The sequence below is a fragment of the Sphaerodactylus townsendi genome, linkage group LG01 (genome assembly GCF_021028975.2).
Source record: "Sphaerodactylus townsendi isolate TG3544 linkage group LG01, MPM_Stown_v2.3, whole genome shotgun sequence".
Classification (NCBI taxonomy): domain Eukaryota; kingdom Metazoa; phylum Chordata; class Lepidosauria; order Squamata; family Sphaerodactylidae; genus Sphaerodactylus; species Sphaerodactylus townsendi.
Window position 1 is genome coordinate 142,531,177 of NC_059425.1, and position 14,746 is coordinate 142,545,922.

The 14,746-nt window shown below is 41.1% G+C and overlaps 1 protein-coding gene across 4 annotated transcripts in view; it reads right to left on the minus strand.

Annotated features, from left to right (window-relative positions):
* The window catches only part of SMAP1 (small ArfGAP 1), an 89,710-nt gene that overhangs the window by 30,336 nt on the left and 44,628 nt on the right, over positions 1-14,746 (minus strand). For 2 of the 4 annotated variants that reach the window (XM_048496223.1, XM_048496215.1), the window contains exons 5-6: positions 13,723-13,800; positions 13,056-13,136 (exon numbers count right to left, since the gene is read on the minus strand). In XM_048496223.1, the coding sequence (XP_048352180.1) occupies positions 13,056-13,136; positions 13,723-13,800 (159 nt within the window). The remainder of the gene's footprint in view (positions 1-13,055; positions 13,137-13,722; positions 13,801-14,746) is intronic. The other 2 variants (XM_048496242.1, XM_048496232.1) reach the window with 1 other exon arrangement.

The following is a 14,746-nucleotide window of genomic DNA, read 5'->3' on the forward strand; positions in this document are numbered from 1 at the left end:
GCTTTCAGATCTGGTGATGAGGCAAAGTATAGTGCGGCGAGAGCCAGTCTCAAGAGAGGCATTCGACAAGCCAAGATGTGAGTTATAAGAGAAAATTGAAGATTATTTTAATAATAACAACATGAGGCAGGTGTGGCAGGGAATTCAACAAATTACCAACCATAAACCAAACAATGACATTTCTGTGGATGGGGATTCTTCTCTGGCGGAGGAGCTAAATCACTTTTTTGCCCGCTGAAACAGGTCTATCAGAAGGAGATGACACACAGCCACCAGGTGATTGCAGCTCACACCTCACTGTGGAGGAACATGAGGTGAGGCAAGTTTTGAGGGCTGTGAATCCAAGGAAGGCTGCTGGACCGGATGGTATTCCCGGTCGGGTGTTAAAGGAATGCTTAACCAACTGGCTGGTGTTTTTACTGGGATCTTTAATCGATCTTTATCCCAGTCCACCATTCCATCTTGTTTGAAAGCTTCCACCATTGTTCCACTACCAAAGAGATTTCCTGCTGACAATCTTCAGGATTATAGACCAGTGGCACTCACCCCCATCATCATGAAGTGTTTTGAAAAACTGGTCCATAGGCATATTAGTTCTTGCCTTCCAGATACATTTGATAAACATCAGTTTGCATGTAGGACTAATAGATCTACGGAGGACGCCATTGCCATCAGCCTCCACACAGCTTTGACGCATCTGGAACAGCAGGGAATTATGTCGCCGAGGAATGCTCTTTGCGGACTTTAGTTCCGCATTTAATACAATCTCGCCACAAAGACTGGTGACAAAACTTGTGGATCTTGGACTCTCACATTCAATCTGTTTGTGGATTAGGGACTTCTTGTCTGGACGTTCCCAGAGGGTTAGACTGGGAAATCGGGTTTCCTCAGTTCTTACTCTAAATATGGGAACGCCACAGGGCTGTGTGTTGAGCCCTTTACTGTTCACCCTTTATACATATGATTGTACTCCTGTCTATCATAGTAACACCATTATCAAATTTGCTGATGACACAACGGTGGTGGGGCTCATCTCTGGAGGGGATGAGTCTGCCTATCGGAATGAAGTGGACCGACTGCTCTCATGGTGCAGGGAAAATAACCTGGTTCTTAACACTAACAAGACAAAGGAGCTCATAGTGGACTATAGAAGGAATAGCTCAGGCGGGTGGCTAGTTTTAAATTCCTGGGCGTTATGATTAAAGAGGATTTGACCTGGGGAGTACAGACTACCGCGGTGGTTAAGAAAGCCCAGCAAAGACTGTACTTTCTGAGACTTTTAAGGAAGCAACAACTAGATGGAAAACTTCTGGTGTCCTTTTACCGCTGTGCTATACTGCATCTGTGTATGGTTCTCCAGTTGCACAGTGGCGAATAGGAAGGCGCTCCAAAGGGTGATCAATACTGCACAAAGGATTATCGGCTGCCCTCTCCCCTCCTTGGAAGAAATCTATAATGCCCGAAGTCTAAATAAAGCCCAAAATACTCTAAGGGACCCGCCTCATCCAGCACACTCTCTTTTTAAACTGCTACCATCTGGCAGACGATACAGGGCCCTCAGAACTAGGACAAAGAGGCTTAGAGACAGCTTCTACTCTAGAGCTGTGGCTATGCTAAACTCCGCTGCTTCATATTGATGTATTTGGGGCTATGTAGGGATGGGTGGAGGATGATGATGTATGAGTCTGAAATTGCATGAGTCTGAAATTGTATGAGTCTGAAATTGTGTGCATCGAGGAATGCTGCTGTAAATTTCGTTGTGCGTGCACAATGACAATAAAATGCTTATGCTTATGCTTATGCTTAAACGAGTCCCTCTTCCTTTGGAAAAAGTACAGAAACACCAGGGGGAATTTTCATGACCATGTGTTGCTAGCAAAGCAACAGACCAAATCAAAGATTTCTTTTGCCTCATGGGGTGAGGCAATCTGTCAGCAGCCTTGCTCAGTTTCATGGAACCCCTGAATTTTTTTTGTTCCTAATTGTTTGAACCCTAACAGCTCTCAGGCATCCAGTGAGGTGGAACTTCCCCTAAAAAAGAGTCAATTTGATCCCTCCTGGAATCTTCACAACAACAGTTCAGGCATAGAAGTGTCTCTTCAAACAGCCCCTCACAAACTTCCAAAGCTTGTGTATCATTGAGGCAGTCTGATGACCATAATTCTATTTTAGAAGAGCTGGAACTTTCTGACCCATCAGTTCACCCAAAAAAATCAAGCTGGGAGTCTATGGGTGGTAATATTGTTGCTCTAACTTCAAATATGGTGCAAGGGGTAGCCGGAAGGCTGGAGGCACAATGCCTCAAACTTTCTGGAGTCCAAGAAACCCACACCAGATTGAGTTCAAAGCAACATGTCCAGAAAAACATAAATGCTCTTGAAATGTTATTGTAGAACATGACTGGCGGGTTTTGTTGTGTATCGTGTGGCCCAGAAAGCCCTTTTTTTGGTCTGAACTACAATGTGATTATATTACAAGAGACCTGAACAGCTGAAGATCTTCATTCAGATGGACACTTTTCTTACAAGACTGAGGCATTGCCAGGGTGGGGGTCAGGGAAGTGGAAGGGGGCATTGGGTATTTTTTTTAAAGAGTCCAACATCTAGTGTTACTTCCCCCAGAACAGTTGGTCATGGCTGCTTTCCTATTTTGAAAGGAGTAGTCTGTTAATTATATATACAGACTTGCCTCCCTTGAACAGAAAACTAGACAGATGCCAACTGGTCAGCTCTTGAATTTCATGTAGCAAATCTGCACAGAATATCCTGAGGCCATGGTTTTAAGGGAGGTTGATCTAAATGCTTTAATGGGGCCTAAGGACCATTCCTTCTGGGCAAATATAAGCTGACACTGGATGACTTAGAAGAGGAGTCAGGGATCTCCCCTGCCTTGCATGTCCAAGGATCAGAGTTCAAACGACACTGGGATTTGCCTTGCTAAACTAGCTCATAGACCAAGCCTACATATTCTGAATGGCTCCATGAATTATGATCATCTTGGTGAATTCACCTTATGTTTAGAACAGCACCACAGGTTGTGTTGGTAAAAAAAATTGCAAATGCTGCCATATTGGAGGGCAAAAATCTCCCCCTATTCTTTATCATTGAATCAGATCCATCTTAAAATCTGTCACCCAGTGCTCGTCACCTCTTCCAAACAAAATCCTCTACTTGGATCCGGCAATTTTGGGGGAGAAGGTGTGTGGGGGTTGCCAGTCACCACAAAGGACCACCTGGTTTCATTGGTGGCAGTTCCAATAATCTTGGAAAGGGAGGCAGGCTCAGTGATAGGAAGTTCAGCAGCCACCTAGCTTTGGCAGTGACTCTTGTGATGGTGGGGGGAAAGCTGACCCAGCAGCAAGGAGACTGGAAGCTGCAGCAGGCCAGCAACTGTGGAGGGCCATTTGGTTTCAGCAGTGACTCCAGTAATGGTGGAAAGAGGTTGTACGGCAGTAAAGAGAAAGGTGCTGCAAGTATTACATTGATGGACGAGGTAGGTGCATTGTTCATGGTGGGAAGGTAGGTAGGGAGAGCAGTAAATGTAGGAAAGGTGAGTGGAGTGCCATGGGTGAGTTTAGGCAGGTGGAACAGTAAGGGTGAAGAACATGAGTAAAGTCCCAAGGCGGGGGACAGGGATGAAGTAGTAAGATGGCAATGAGTGGGAGGGTACAGAATGGTAGCTGTGGGTGTCAGAAACCAGAGGGCTAAGGAGTGAACATTGGGGTAATTTTCCCATGAGTGTCTCATGGGTCCCCCCTTCTTGATTACTATTCAGTAAAATGGTTTATTATGCTTCAGGAGAGGTTGTTTTGAATTCAGGGGCATCTGCTTTTATGTATAACTTTCTCTTTTTGGAGGAAGGGGATTGTCTTACATTCAGGGTCATCTCACTTTCCAACAAACACAGTAAACCAGAACACATTATATTTGTGCTTTTACAAATTCAGAAGTCAGACAGATGTGAACTGATGTTAGTCCCTTTATAAGGTATTCAAATATGTTTGTATCAAGTCAAACATAATGTTGTAGCTTATACAGTCATGTAGAAAATGTGTCTAATTCAAATTAATACGGTCTTCAGTACTTGAGTGTCAGCAGCATAGATGCATATAATTTATGCAGCATCTCAATATAATTTAATCTGAAAGACGCTCCTTCACATTTGTTCCAATTGTCTGCCATTTTATGTTCACAAAAAGATTCAGAAATTAGATCCAAATTGTGATTTGATTATTCCCTTTAATTGAAAGTTTCATCCAGTGACTAATGGAGACATATAAAGCTAAGCACACAAACAAACATATTTAACTATAGTGTAGATATTAATCAATGCAAATCCTACTTTGACTTTCTTTCATATCCTGAAGCCCCACTATTAAGTGATTTCCAAACATACAGTCACTCTATGTTATTAGAAGCAGCAGAAAGAGAAACATGGCAGTGATTAGTCACACACTGTTCCATAGGTGTGCATGCCATGACTACTGTCCAAGCAGATTTAATCCTAAACTGTGTGGGCCCTACCTACCTGAAGGACCTCCTGCACCTGTATGGCACTGAGATCATAGGGGGAGGCACTCTTCACCCAGCTGAAGTATAGTTTAGGGCAGGTGCACATGGGAGGGCTTTCTCCTTGACTGCCCCCAGGTTCTGGATTAGCCCCCTCTTGGAGATTTTCCATGACCCTCCCATTGATGGGTTTAGGCACATGGCAAAGATCTTCTTTGCCCAGGCATTTGGTTAGACATTTGCAACCCCCCCCCCCCCCAAAGCTGCTGGTCTAGACTCTAGGGGATGGGGGAAGTCATGGTGGGCTATTTTAATTGCAGTTGTAATTGTCATATTTTATTGTTTTTGTTGTGGTTTTTATTGTGTTTATGTAAGTCGCCTAGAGATGCTAGTATGAGGAGGGGCTTCTTCACAGTTTAGCTTGTCCTCTGCTGCCAGCACCCCATGTAATATTTAATGCTGCTCATAAGACGATTCACTGATCCAAAACTCCTATACAGTGAAAGACTAACATTTAAGACAGTCTTGAAATGAACTAAATATTGTCCTTAACACTTGGATGTTGCAAGGCAGACTGTGCTCAGGTTCAGTCAAATGGAAATGGATAATCACTGCAGACACCTTAAATAAATATAGTTTGAATTATGTATACAGGGTAGTGCAAATCCACGGTCGAAAAGTCTACATTATTTTAAATCTGAATATACTGTGCTACTCAAACCAGTCACCTCTTAGAATACATCAACCACACTCTGATGTTTTTCCATTGGCCTGTTTCTCTTTGTTTATTAACCTAAAAGTCACATTAGTGACTACCTACGTGAAATACATTTGTATCAGACAATCCCCTCCTCCCAAAAAGAGAAAGTTATGCAGAATGAAATTTGCTCAATTCAAGAACAAAATTTAGATGATCACACCTTTTGATTTCACCTCCAATAAATAATTCAAACTACTTACAAGCCACTATAAAAACCATTACTAAAACTTAAAAAAAAACACCCTGATAACACCAAGAAAAACATGCAACTTAGTCAAGGCTTACAGAGTGTCCACAATTACTAGGGGAAAAACTTATTTTGCTCTCTTTCAGTATGAACTGTAACTTTCATATAAACTAATTGGATTCATTCTTTTTATTGCCTTGATGGCAATAAAGTTTTAAAATGATTGCCTAAAACATTCAAGAATTCCCTTAAGGCAAAATGTAATGTTAGATATTTCCTGTACATTTTCAACAGGCCTGCAGATATTTTTTTCTGACAGTTAATATGCCCCTTTCACACCACTTACTTCAATAAGCATGCATTAAAACCTATTACTCCCACTGAAGATTTCTTGTCTGAAAGATTTGTCAAAACCCCTTTCATTCTTTCTTGCTAACAAAATGTATTAAACCAGAGTATCAGCGCAATCTGGCAAATTACCATTACTTCACTACACACTTCATTTTTATTGTAAATAATTTCCATAAGACTTTTATTGTTCAGAATGCTTATAATGCTGCCTATTATTTGTGTAATGATATGTTATTAATCAGGCATTGGCTGAGGACAGCACAGTCCCTTGCATCCAAAGAGAACCCCCACCCCCATGCAGCCCAACGGTGTTAGCCGTCAGGAAGCTGATTAAAGTCAGCTTTGCCCTGGGAAAGCCCCCACTGGTGTCGACTCCTGTGGCAAAGAAGTGCCAGTACAATGGCTGCAATGGTGCCCAGGTGATATAGAATCATGCAGCTCCCCAGCACTCACTTAAGTTACCTCTGCAGTGGCATAAGTGCCACTTACACTGCATGGACTGGCAATGACCCTGCCACCAGGGTCACGGTGGTTCTTGAGCCCCAGCAGATTGCACTGTTAATCATACCTTTTTTTAAAAGAAATATTTTAGAGAGTTACCCTCCCAGTTGACTAGGACACCTGTTAGGCTTGTCATTAGAACAGAAAAGGTTATGCAAGATGAAAGATTTTGTTTAAGGTACCAAAATACTGAACATAGGAACTCATTTTCCTCTAGCTTCATTTTGAAATAGTACATCACAAGTGTACCTTTTGGCTTGCTACCAAAGTACTGCTAAAATGCACTGCACATTAGACTTCAGAAGCAAGAATAAAATTAACACAGTAGTTGCTATTCATCCACACAAAAAATGTTTTACAATGGAGGTTGTTAAAGGTTTCATCTAAGAGTCAACTATAAGTTGCAGAAATTGTTTTATCCTTACCTCATCTAAGAACCTAAAGTTAAACTCAGTAAATATTGACTTTTAATTTAGGTAACTGTCAGGCTTATTGACCAGCTGATGTAGGCATGGTTGTTTAGTGTATTTACAAAATGGAAGCCTGAGGATTTAAATTGCTTGTTTAAGCAACATTTATATGCATGAACACCAGTCACCCAAATACACAATTAGCACTAAGCTCTTACTTAACATTCCCAATCCATCAGATACAGGCTTGTGCTTTTTAAAATTATGGGTTATCTGTAAAAAAATTATAACTGTTTACCTTAAATGGGAGGGAAGGAAAAATGCTCTGGGTCCACTGACTTGTTATACTACCGCAAAAAAATGCTTCTCCCTGTATAAGACAGACTTTTTGGAATCAGCTTTACCCAGGGCCTGAAAACTGCTTGCTAAATTCTTTTCAAAATACTATGGTTGTTTAAATCTGAATCCTCCAATTGTTGCACCTTTAATTAGCTGAGCCCACTATTCTGGTCTCCTTTTCCTGCACTTCTGCAGTCACATTGCTACCTGATTTAGAAAATTATCACCTCTTCACTATACTCATTAGAAATGCACAACAGGCTGAGAACACTGCTTATTAATGAACGCTTCACGTGTGTGTGTTTCAAAGAATCCTACTCTTTTGTCCATTTTCAATTGTTGCAATTAAACTCGTTCGAGCAGGGGTGTCAAACATGGCCCAGGTGCCAAACCTGGCCCCTTGAGAGAGCTTATCAGGACCATGAGGCAGCTGAGGCAACACCTCTCCCCCCTCCCATGATCTGACCTAATGAGCCCACTGCAGGCTTATCAGACCATGCACTCATCCCACTTTGCACCCAGTGTGGCCTGGTGAGCGACCCCTCCTGTGCTAATCTGGGCTGGAGAGCCTACTGCAAGCTCACCAGCTGAGGCAGCCACCTCCCCCTCCTCCTCCCCATGCTGATCTGGGGTGAAAGTTTATGAACATACTGGACAACTCATACTTGCTTCCTCTTGAAATATAAAGAGGAGTGGGTTGATGGGGTAGATCTCTGGGCTCCAGACTTATGACTTTCGGAATCTTTTCACATGCAGCTTTACAGGGGAAGGGCACCAGTGGCAGTTAATGGATGGGGGAGACAAAATAAAATCTGCTTTTATGAGCTGGCTCTATTTACAGGAAGCCTTGGATCCAATGCTGTTTTATCCTTCTCCAAGGCAAGGTACTCAAAATAAAAAAATCAAAGTTTTAATGGTAAGTTAGCTACAATATCATGACTCTACAAAAAATATATGGGAGGGGAAAAGGTAGTTACACTTCCACCTTAGGAAAACATGGATCATGTCTGTTAAATAAATCAAAAGGTCATCATGTCTAGCAAATTGTCTTCAGCTAAGATAATGCCCACTTACTTGACAGTAAGCCCCATAAGACTCCACAAGACTTATTAAATTGAACATAAACAGCAACAAAAATGGGGGGGGGGCTCTGCACTTTTTTTGCCTACTATAGGAATGTTATTGTGTTTCTTAAATAAGCTGATAATTTTTAAAGCCTTTAGCCAGTTTTTCTTGCCTATGAATAAAATAAAGTTACATGAGTGTAAGGGGGGAGAATAATTAGAAAGTCTAATTTGCAGACAGAAAATTCTCTTCACAGTAGACTTTTAAAAAAATAACATATTAGCTACTACCAGCTATCTGTCCCCATGTTTTATCTAGAAAGGCTAATTTGACCAGTCTTTTATAACACTAATAGCGAACATTTTTTTAAAAAACGTAGAAAATCCTATCTTAATCCTTTTAAGTTTAGAGTCTTATGTCCATTTACCTTACTGGCCTTGACTTATTTCCAAACAGGCGGGTACAAGATCATATCACATATGCAATTTATTTAAACAGGCAACAATTATTTTCTATGCTTAATGTACCAGTGTCTCCTCCGTGAATTTATAGATAGTGTAAAAATGGCCCTTAGAGCTGTATGTGTCACCTGAATTTGGTCTGTCTATTCCACCCAACCTTGAATATGGTGAACAAATAATTTTGAACGAAAGAGGGATTCAGAAGGATCTGAGGTAACTCTCAGCAGCAGCTCAGTCCTTTACCACAAGTTGGCCTCCGTGACGTTACTTCCTACACAACAGAGTACTGATGCAGTTTAGAGTTTAGGAGTATGCCCACAAATCCAGCCCATACATCCATATATACTCTTCCTCACCAGGAAATACAGTCTAATTGAAACACAAAAAAGGTGGAACAAGAAAATCTGCTCTAAACATTTTTAAAGTACATAAAGTACATGCAGCAAAATTCACAAAGTTAAAAGACAAGCCTGCATAATTTTAGACAGCCAGTGTGACATAATGAGTGTCAGACAAGGATCTGGGACACTATTTTTCAAATCCCCACACGTCCATGGAAGCTTGTTGAGTGCCCTTGGGCCAGCCTCAAACTCTCAACTTAACCAAATTCACAGGGTTGAGTGGGGATAGAATGGAGAGGTGGAGAACAATGAAAGTCAACGTCTTCCCACCAGGGAAAAAGGCAGGGTACAAATGAAGTAAATGTCCATTTATATCCCATCTGTCTCCCCTTCTCTCATTTAACTTCATCCAAATCTGGATGACTTATAAAAGAAATCATTATAAAAACATTTGCAAGTAAGCAATAGAAACATTCAATTTTCCTTCCTTTTTAGTTGATTCTCTCTAGGCTATGATGTGAGAAGCAAGCATGAGCAGTTATTTGTTTTGTGAATATATAGGTACCTGTTACTGCAGCTCCTACACTATTGTTTACACATAACAAATTAAAAGAGTGCAGTTAAACAACACATATTTATTCATACTTTAAATCAAATTTAAATGCTGGGGGTATGATATATATTTAATATTGAAACATTTTTCAAACATCACTCTGCAACATATGATTCCCAAGGTTATACTAACTACATTTTATGGCTCAGCATGTATCCTATCAGGCATATTATGCAGTCCTCCTCTGGTGCTTATTATGAATTCCTTTGTGATTGCCATTATTACATTTTTTAAAAAAATCTAGGTAACTACTACTACTACAAACACACAGAAAATGTACATTAAGCATTATTTAAGAAAATTCATATATTTAGGTGATAGGAGCAGTTGCCGTTTTCCTATTCTCTTACGTAGTGCACTGTGGCTAAAATATACTGCTGCTGTTTTCTCTAAAGAAAAGCAATTAGAAAAATTGGCAACAATTATTTCTTCCTGCTAGAAGGCAGACGATTTGCATCCCATATTATTAAAAAGCTTGTAACTTGCTTTGACCCCTCTCCCCTCCAACTGACACAAGCCAATATACAATGCCATGATTACAGGTCATGTAAATTAACTCAATCCTTCTTTAAGAAGAAGAGTTTGGATTTATATCCCACCTTTCTCTCCTGTAAGGAGACTCAATGTGACTTACAAGCTCCTTTCCCTTCCTCTCCCCACGACAGACAACTTGTGAAGTAGGTGGGGCTGAGAGAGTTCTGACAGAACTGTGATTAGCCCAAGGTCACCCAGCAGGAATGTAGGAGTGTGGAAACCCATCTGGTTCACCAGATAAGTCTCTGCCACTCAAGAGGAGGAGTGGGGAATCAAACCCAGTTCTCCAGATTAACCATGACACCACGCTGGCTTAAGCTGTCATTTAACCTTTTAATATTTATAAATGCTGTGTGGAGAAGAACTGCCACTTGGACATTTTCCAGAACATAGATCTGTTCTGCACAGCACAAAAAAGGTGACTGATTCTTTCCACTCCCCTCACCCAAAAGAAGAAGTCCAGGGGAAATCTTTAAAAGAGGCGGTGGCTGGTTTGGTTCGAGACAGCAAAGGCATCAGAGGGGAAAACCGTTTTGCTTTCTGGTCAGTTTCACCCTCCATTTGCTCCCGACATTTTGTGTGGTGCTGAGGAGATTCTCCCTGGCTGCCTCCATTTGCTGAAGGTTGCCCCAGGACGTTTGCTCTGCAGGGCACCTTTTCTCCAATCTTGGGCACCTTTTCAATGCAAAATGTACATAGTTGTACTCAGCCCATCTTGCTGATTCTGGCAATATATAGCTTTTCCATTTTAAAAAATGTGTGAGTAGCTATCTTCATAGATTTGTTATCTGAGGGTGGGAGGGAGGGAGGGCATAATCTCATTCTCTCTTGCTCTGAAATGAGCTGCATCAGCTGTCCCTGTGTTTGGCTCTTGAGCATCCCACTGTGAAGGAGAGCATCCACTCTTCAGGGAAGGGAAAACTAATTGCTGGGGGAAACTCAAGCAGGCTGCATCCAGGTAGGAAGGCATTTGTTATAATATTAATCCAGTACTTTCATTTTAGCATAATCTATCAAATGACCTTTGCCCTCTGCTCCATGAACATGAACACTTCCACTTCAGTTCTCTTTTAATTCCTCTCTTCATTAACATACTTTAGTTCTTTACCCTCCCCTGACTCCATAACATGTTGTCTTCACCACAACAGATCTGCAGCCCATCTCTCATATCTTCTTTTCTGTTTTCCCCAGTCACAGATCTCTATAGCCCATTTCTCAACTGTCTCCCATTTCCTTTCTGGCTCTCTTCACACTACTTTCCATGCAGCTACAGGCCATTGTGTATCCTCATTTGATATCCCATTTTTCTTTCCCCATGAGGCATTTTTGCTTTCCATAGCATGTTTTTGTCTTCCTGAATCACAACAGATGCATAACCTCCTAATTCTAGGGCTTCTTATTTTCTAATTTTTGCTGTCTCTATTTCTACTACAGTTCTACTTTATTTCTACCCCTCCTCACTGAGTTTGGCAGCAACAGAATAAGTGGCAGATCACACCCGTGAAGATGGCAAAGCTGGACCAGGTCACATGGCTGGCTCACCCCTATAGACAGGGGGGAGGGGGGAAATCCTGATGCCAACTCCACCAACCAACCCTAAAAGGTGCAACAATAAATAAACAAAAAGGCAGGCAGGCTACTTCATCAATCTTATTCTTTCTGGCCTCAGAGTACCATTGCCACTCCCACTTTTGATGGCTCAAGTCGGGTCTTGCATGTCCCCGCAATGATGTGGAAAGGGACTCAAAGCTATGGGTATTTGGAATTTCCTGAAAAAGCTGCAAATGCAGAAGGGGCTGCAATAGAGTTGCAAGCCTGATGCTGCGCAGACACACACTAAAAAACTCATGCAACTCTTGTTTGTGCTTCATGTGATTTGTCCTGCTCTGACAGCGGAGAAGGTCTATAAACTACAAACACAACTGAACACTGTAGGTGACATAAGCACCAGGAAGCAACACCTGACCCATTAGGAAAAGACCTACACTGTTGCTGGCAGCAGAGTTACGCAAGAAGAGGGCATATAAAATAATTTCAGATAATCCGCCTAACCTTTGGTGGCGAGACACCAATAGTATAATATTGTTATGGTTCTTTGCTTCAGAAAAAGCTCTGATCTTGGATGTAACTATACAAATAATGAAGATCACCATTTCTTAAGGCTTTATTTTAGGCTAGGTTTTATTTTCCATAAAGTCTCTTTCTGCCCAGAGTTCACAAAATTTACTGAGGAATTCTGCTGTCAGGCAGTCTTGTGTCCATGCGTTATGTTCTGGACAAAATTCTACTCTGCCTATAAACTGGTGCACTGGTGTAGCAAAAATAAAGGATAAGTTCCATGTTAAAGAATACCAGACACTGTCTTAGACTTCACTGTATTACTAGAATCTGAACTAAACACATTTCTGTGACCAACCCCATTTCATCCATTCATTCAATTTCAATGCACAGATCACGACAGTGGGCAGCTTTCATCCCTTCACTAACTCCTACTAGGACTTTGTATATGGTCAAAGCACTAACTGCCTCCCAGGGATTTACCACACTCTAGCAGATCACTAAAATCACCATGGGGAACAGTTTATTTATTTAAACTTAATACCCTCCCCAATCCAACAGCAAGGCTCAGAGTGTCTGTTTAAGAAATGGTTTAAAACTGATAGAGCTCTCATATACAGTCATGTTATGCAAGCCACAATCTCTCCTTAAAAGGCACTGCAAGTCCCTCTCCCTTTCTAGATAACCGTTGTCAGCTGTAGTTAGCACAAAAAGACAGCTGGAAGAAGAGACCCAAAGCAATCTGTAAAATGAAAGAGTAAAAGTTTCTTTTCTTTTGTGGATATATTTCTGATATAGAAAGTCAGATTATTTCCAGTGACTCATGCTGAGCAATATTTAAGCTTTAAATTACATTTATTGCATACATATTTATAGTGCAAAGACATATACTGTTAAACATCTGTTTGCAAAGGGAAAAAGTCTTACTTTTTCAACTCCTAAACATTTCAAAGGTTTTTCTGGGTCTCTGTCTTTCTTTTTCTCTTCTTTCTTTTTTTCTTTTTCCTTCTGTGAAGAGAACATTTTCATTAGGATCTACTACACAATAATTTTTAAGTTTGAAATACGAACGTTGCAGGTGTATTGCCATCCATGATCATGCTAATATTTCACACTGGCAATCTTATCTACACAATGACTGCACAAACCTACTTTACACTTCTGTATGTGTTCTTTGGAGTTAGACAGGAAAATGGAATACTAACTATGTCTTCAGGACTTCTGTATGCCCAATAAATTATAGGGATTCCCCACCCCACCCCCCACCCCAAGAAGTTATCTTTAAAAACACAGCAGTACAGCAAAAGACAAGTTCAAAATCCTGATTTGTGGGGAAGGATGCAAGTCATAATTCACTGTTCAGACGTAATTACAAAGGTTTGATGCAAGCCAAGACATCATTCATTAATTGGCACGGATGAGAAGTAGGTATACAAAAGTCTAAGGATTCCCCAAGCTGACTGTTTAGTTTTAAAAGCCTATAACAAAAAATCATGATATTGGTCTGGAAAATGTTAAGGCTCATTATCAATAAACCAAAAACCACAAAGCATCTGTACCCAGATACTGTATACATAGTAGGAAGAGGAAATACCTCCATCTTAACTTTCTCAGAAGCAGCTTGCAGAGAAGGAGAGGATGCCAAAGGCTGAGCAGTTTCAGAGGAAGGCATCTGTACAAAGCAGATGAAAGACAAGAAAAGCACCAAGGCAGATTTAATTAACAGGCTACTGGAACAGCCGAAAGTTTACTTTATTGCTGTCCGTTTATCTTAGAAGATACAGGTGAAATGCAGAAAAAACAAGACAGGACATAGAGGGAGGAAAAACAAGCAATTCAAGAAGTTTGCAATTTTTAGGATACATGTTGAGGCAAATTTGCTTGTCCCTGGCCCCTCTATGATGCGGCTGGCCACTACCCGGGCCAGGGCTTTTACAGCCCTGGCCCCTGCCTGGTGGAATGCTCTTCCTCCAGCTGTCTGGGCCCTGCGGGACCTTAATGAGTTTCGCAGGGCCTGTAAGACCGAGCTATTCCGCCGGGCTTTTGGGTAGACCAGCCGCTGATGCCCCCTTTCCTCCTCATCTCCCCCCCTTCTATCTAACAACTGGGGGGCCCTACTGTTCCCTCCTAGGGAAGTTAAATATTGGATGCCGTCTATTGTTACTGTTACTGCTGTTATTGTTATATTTTATTGGACGCTGTATTTTAATGTACACCATTGTTATTGTAAGATGTGTGCTTTTAATTTGTTGTAAACCGCCCTGAGCCCTCTAGGGGAGGGCGGTGTATAAATTCAATAATTAATTAATTAATTAATTAATTAATTTTACTTCTAAAAGCGATTACACCCATTTGCCATCCCAAAGAAGATTGATTCAGAAAGGACTTCCCCAACTCAATCCAAGAACTGACCATAGCAAAAATTAACCCGCCGTAAAAAACCATGCATGCTGTCAGTCAACTGTTCATCTCTTTATACGTTCACTACAGCCAGTTCCAAGAAGAGTGGGTGGGTTATCAGGTAGCAGTGAATGATTTATGGCTGAATATACTAGAATCTAAAATGAGAAATGAACTTGGGTAAGATCACATCACAAGCATGAAGGAAAATAATTAAG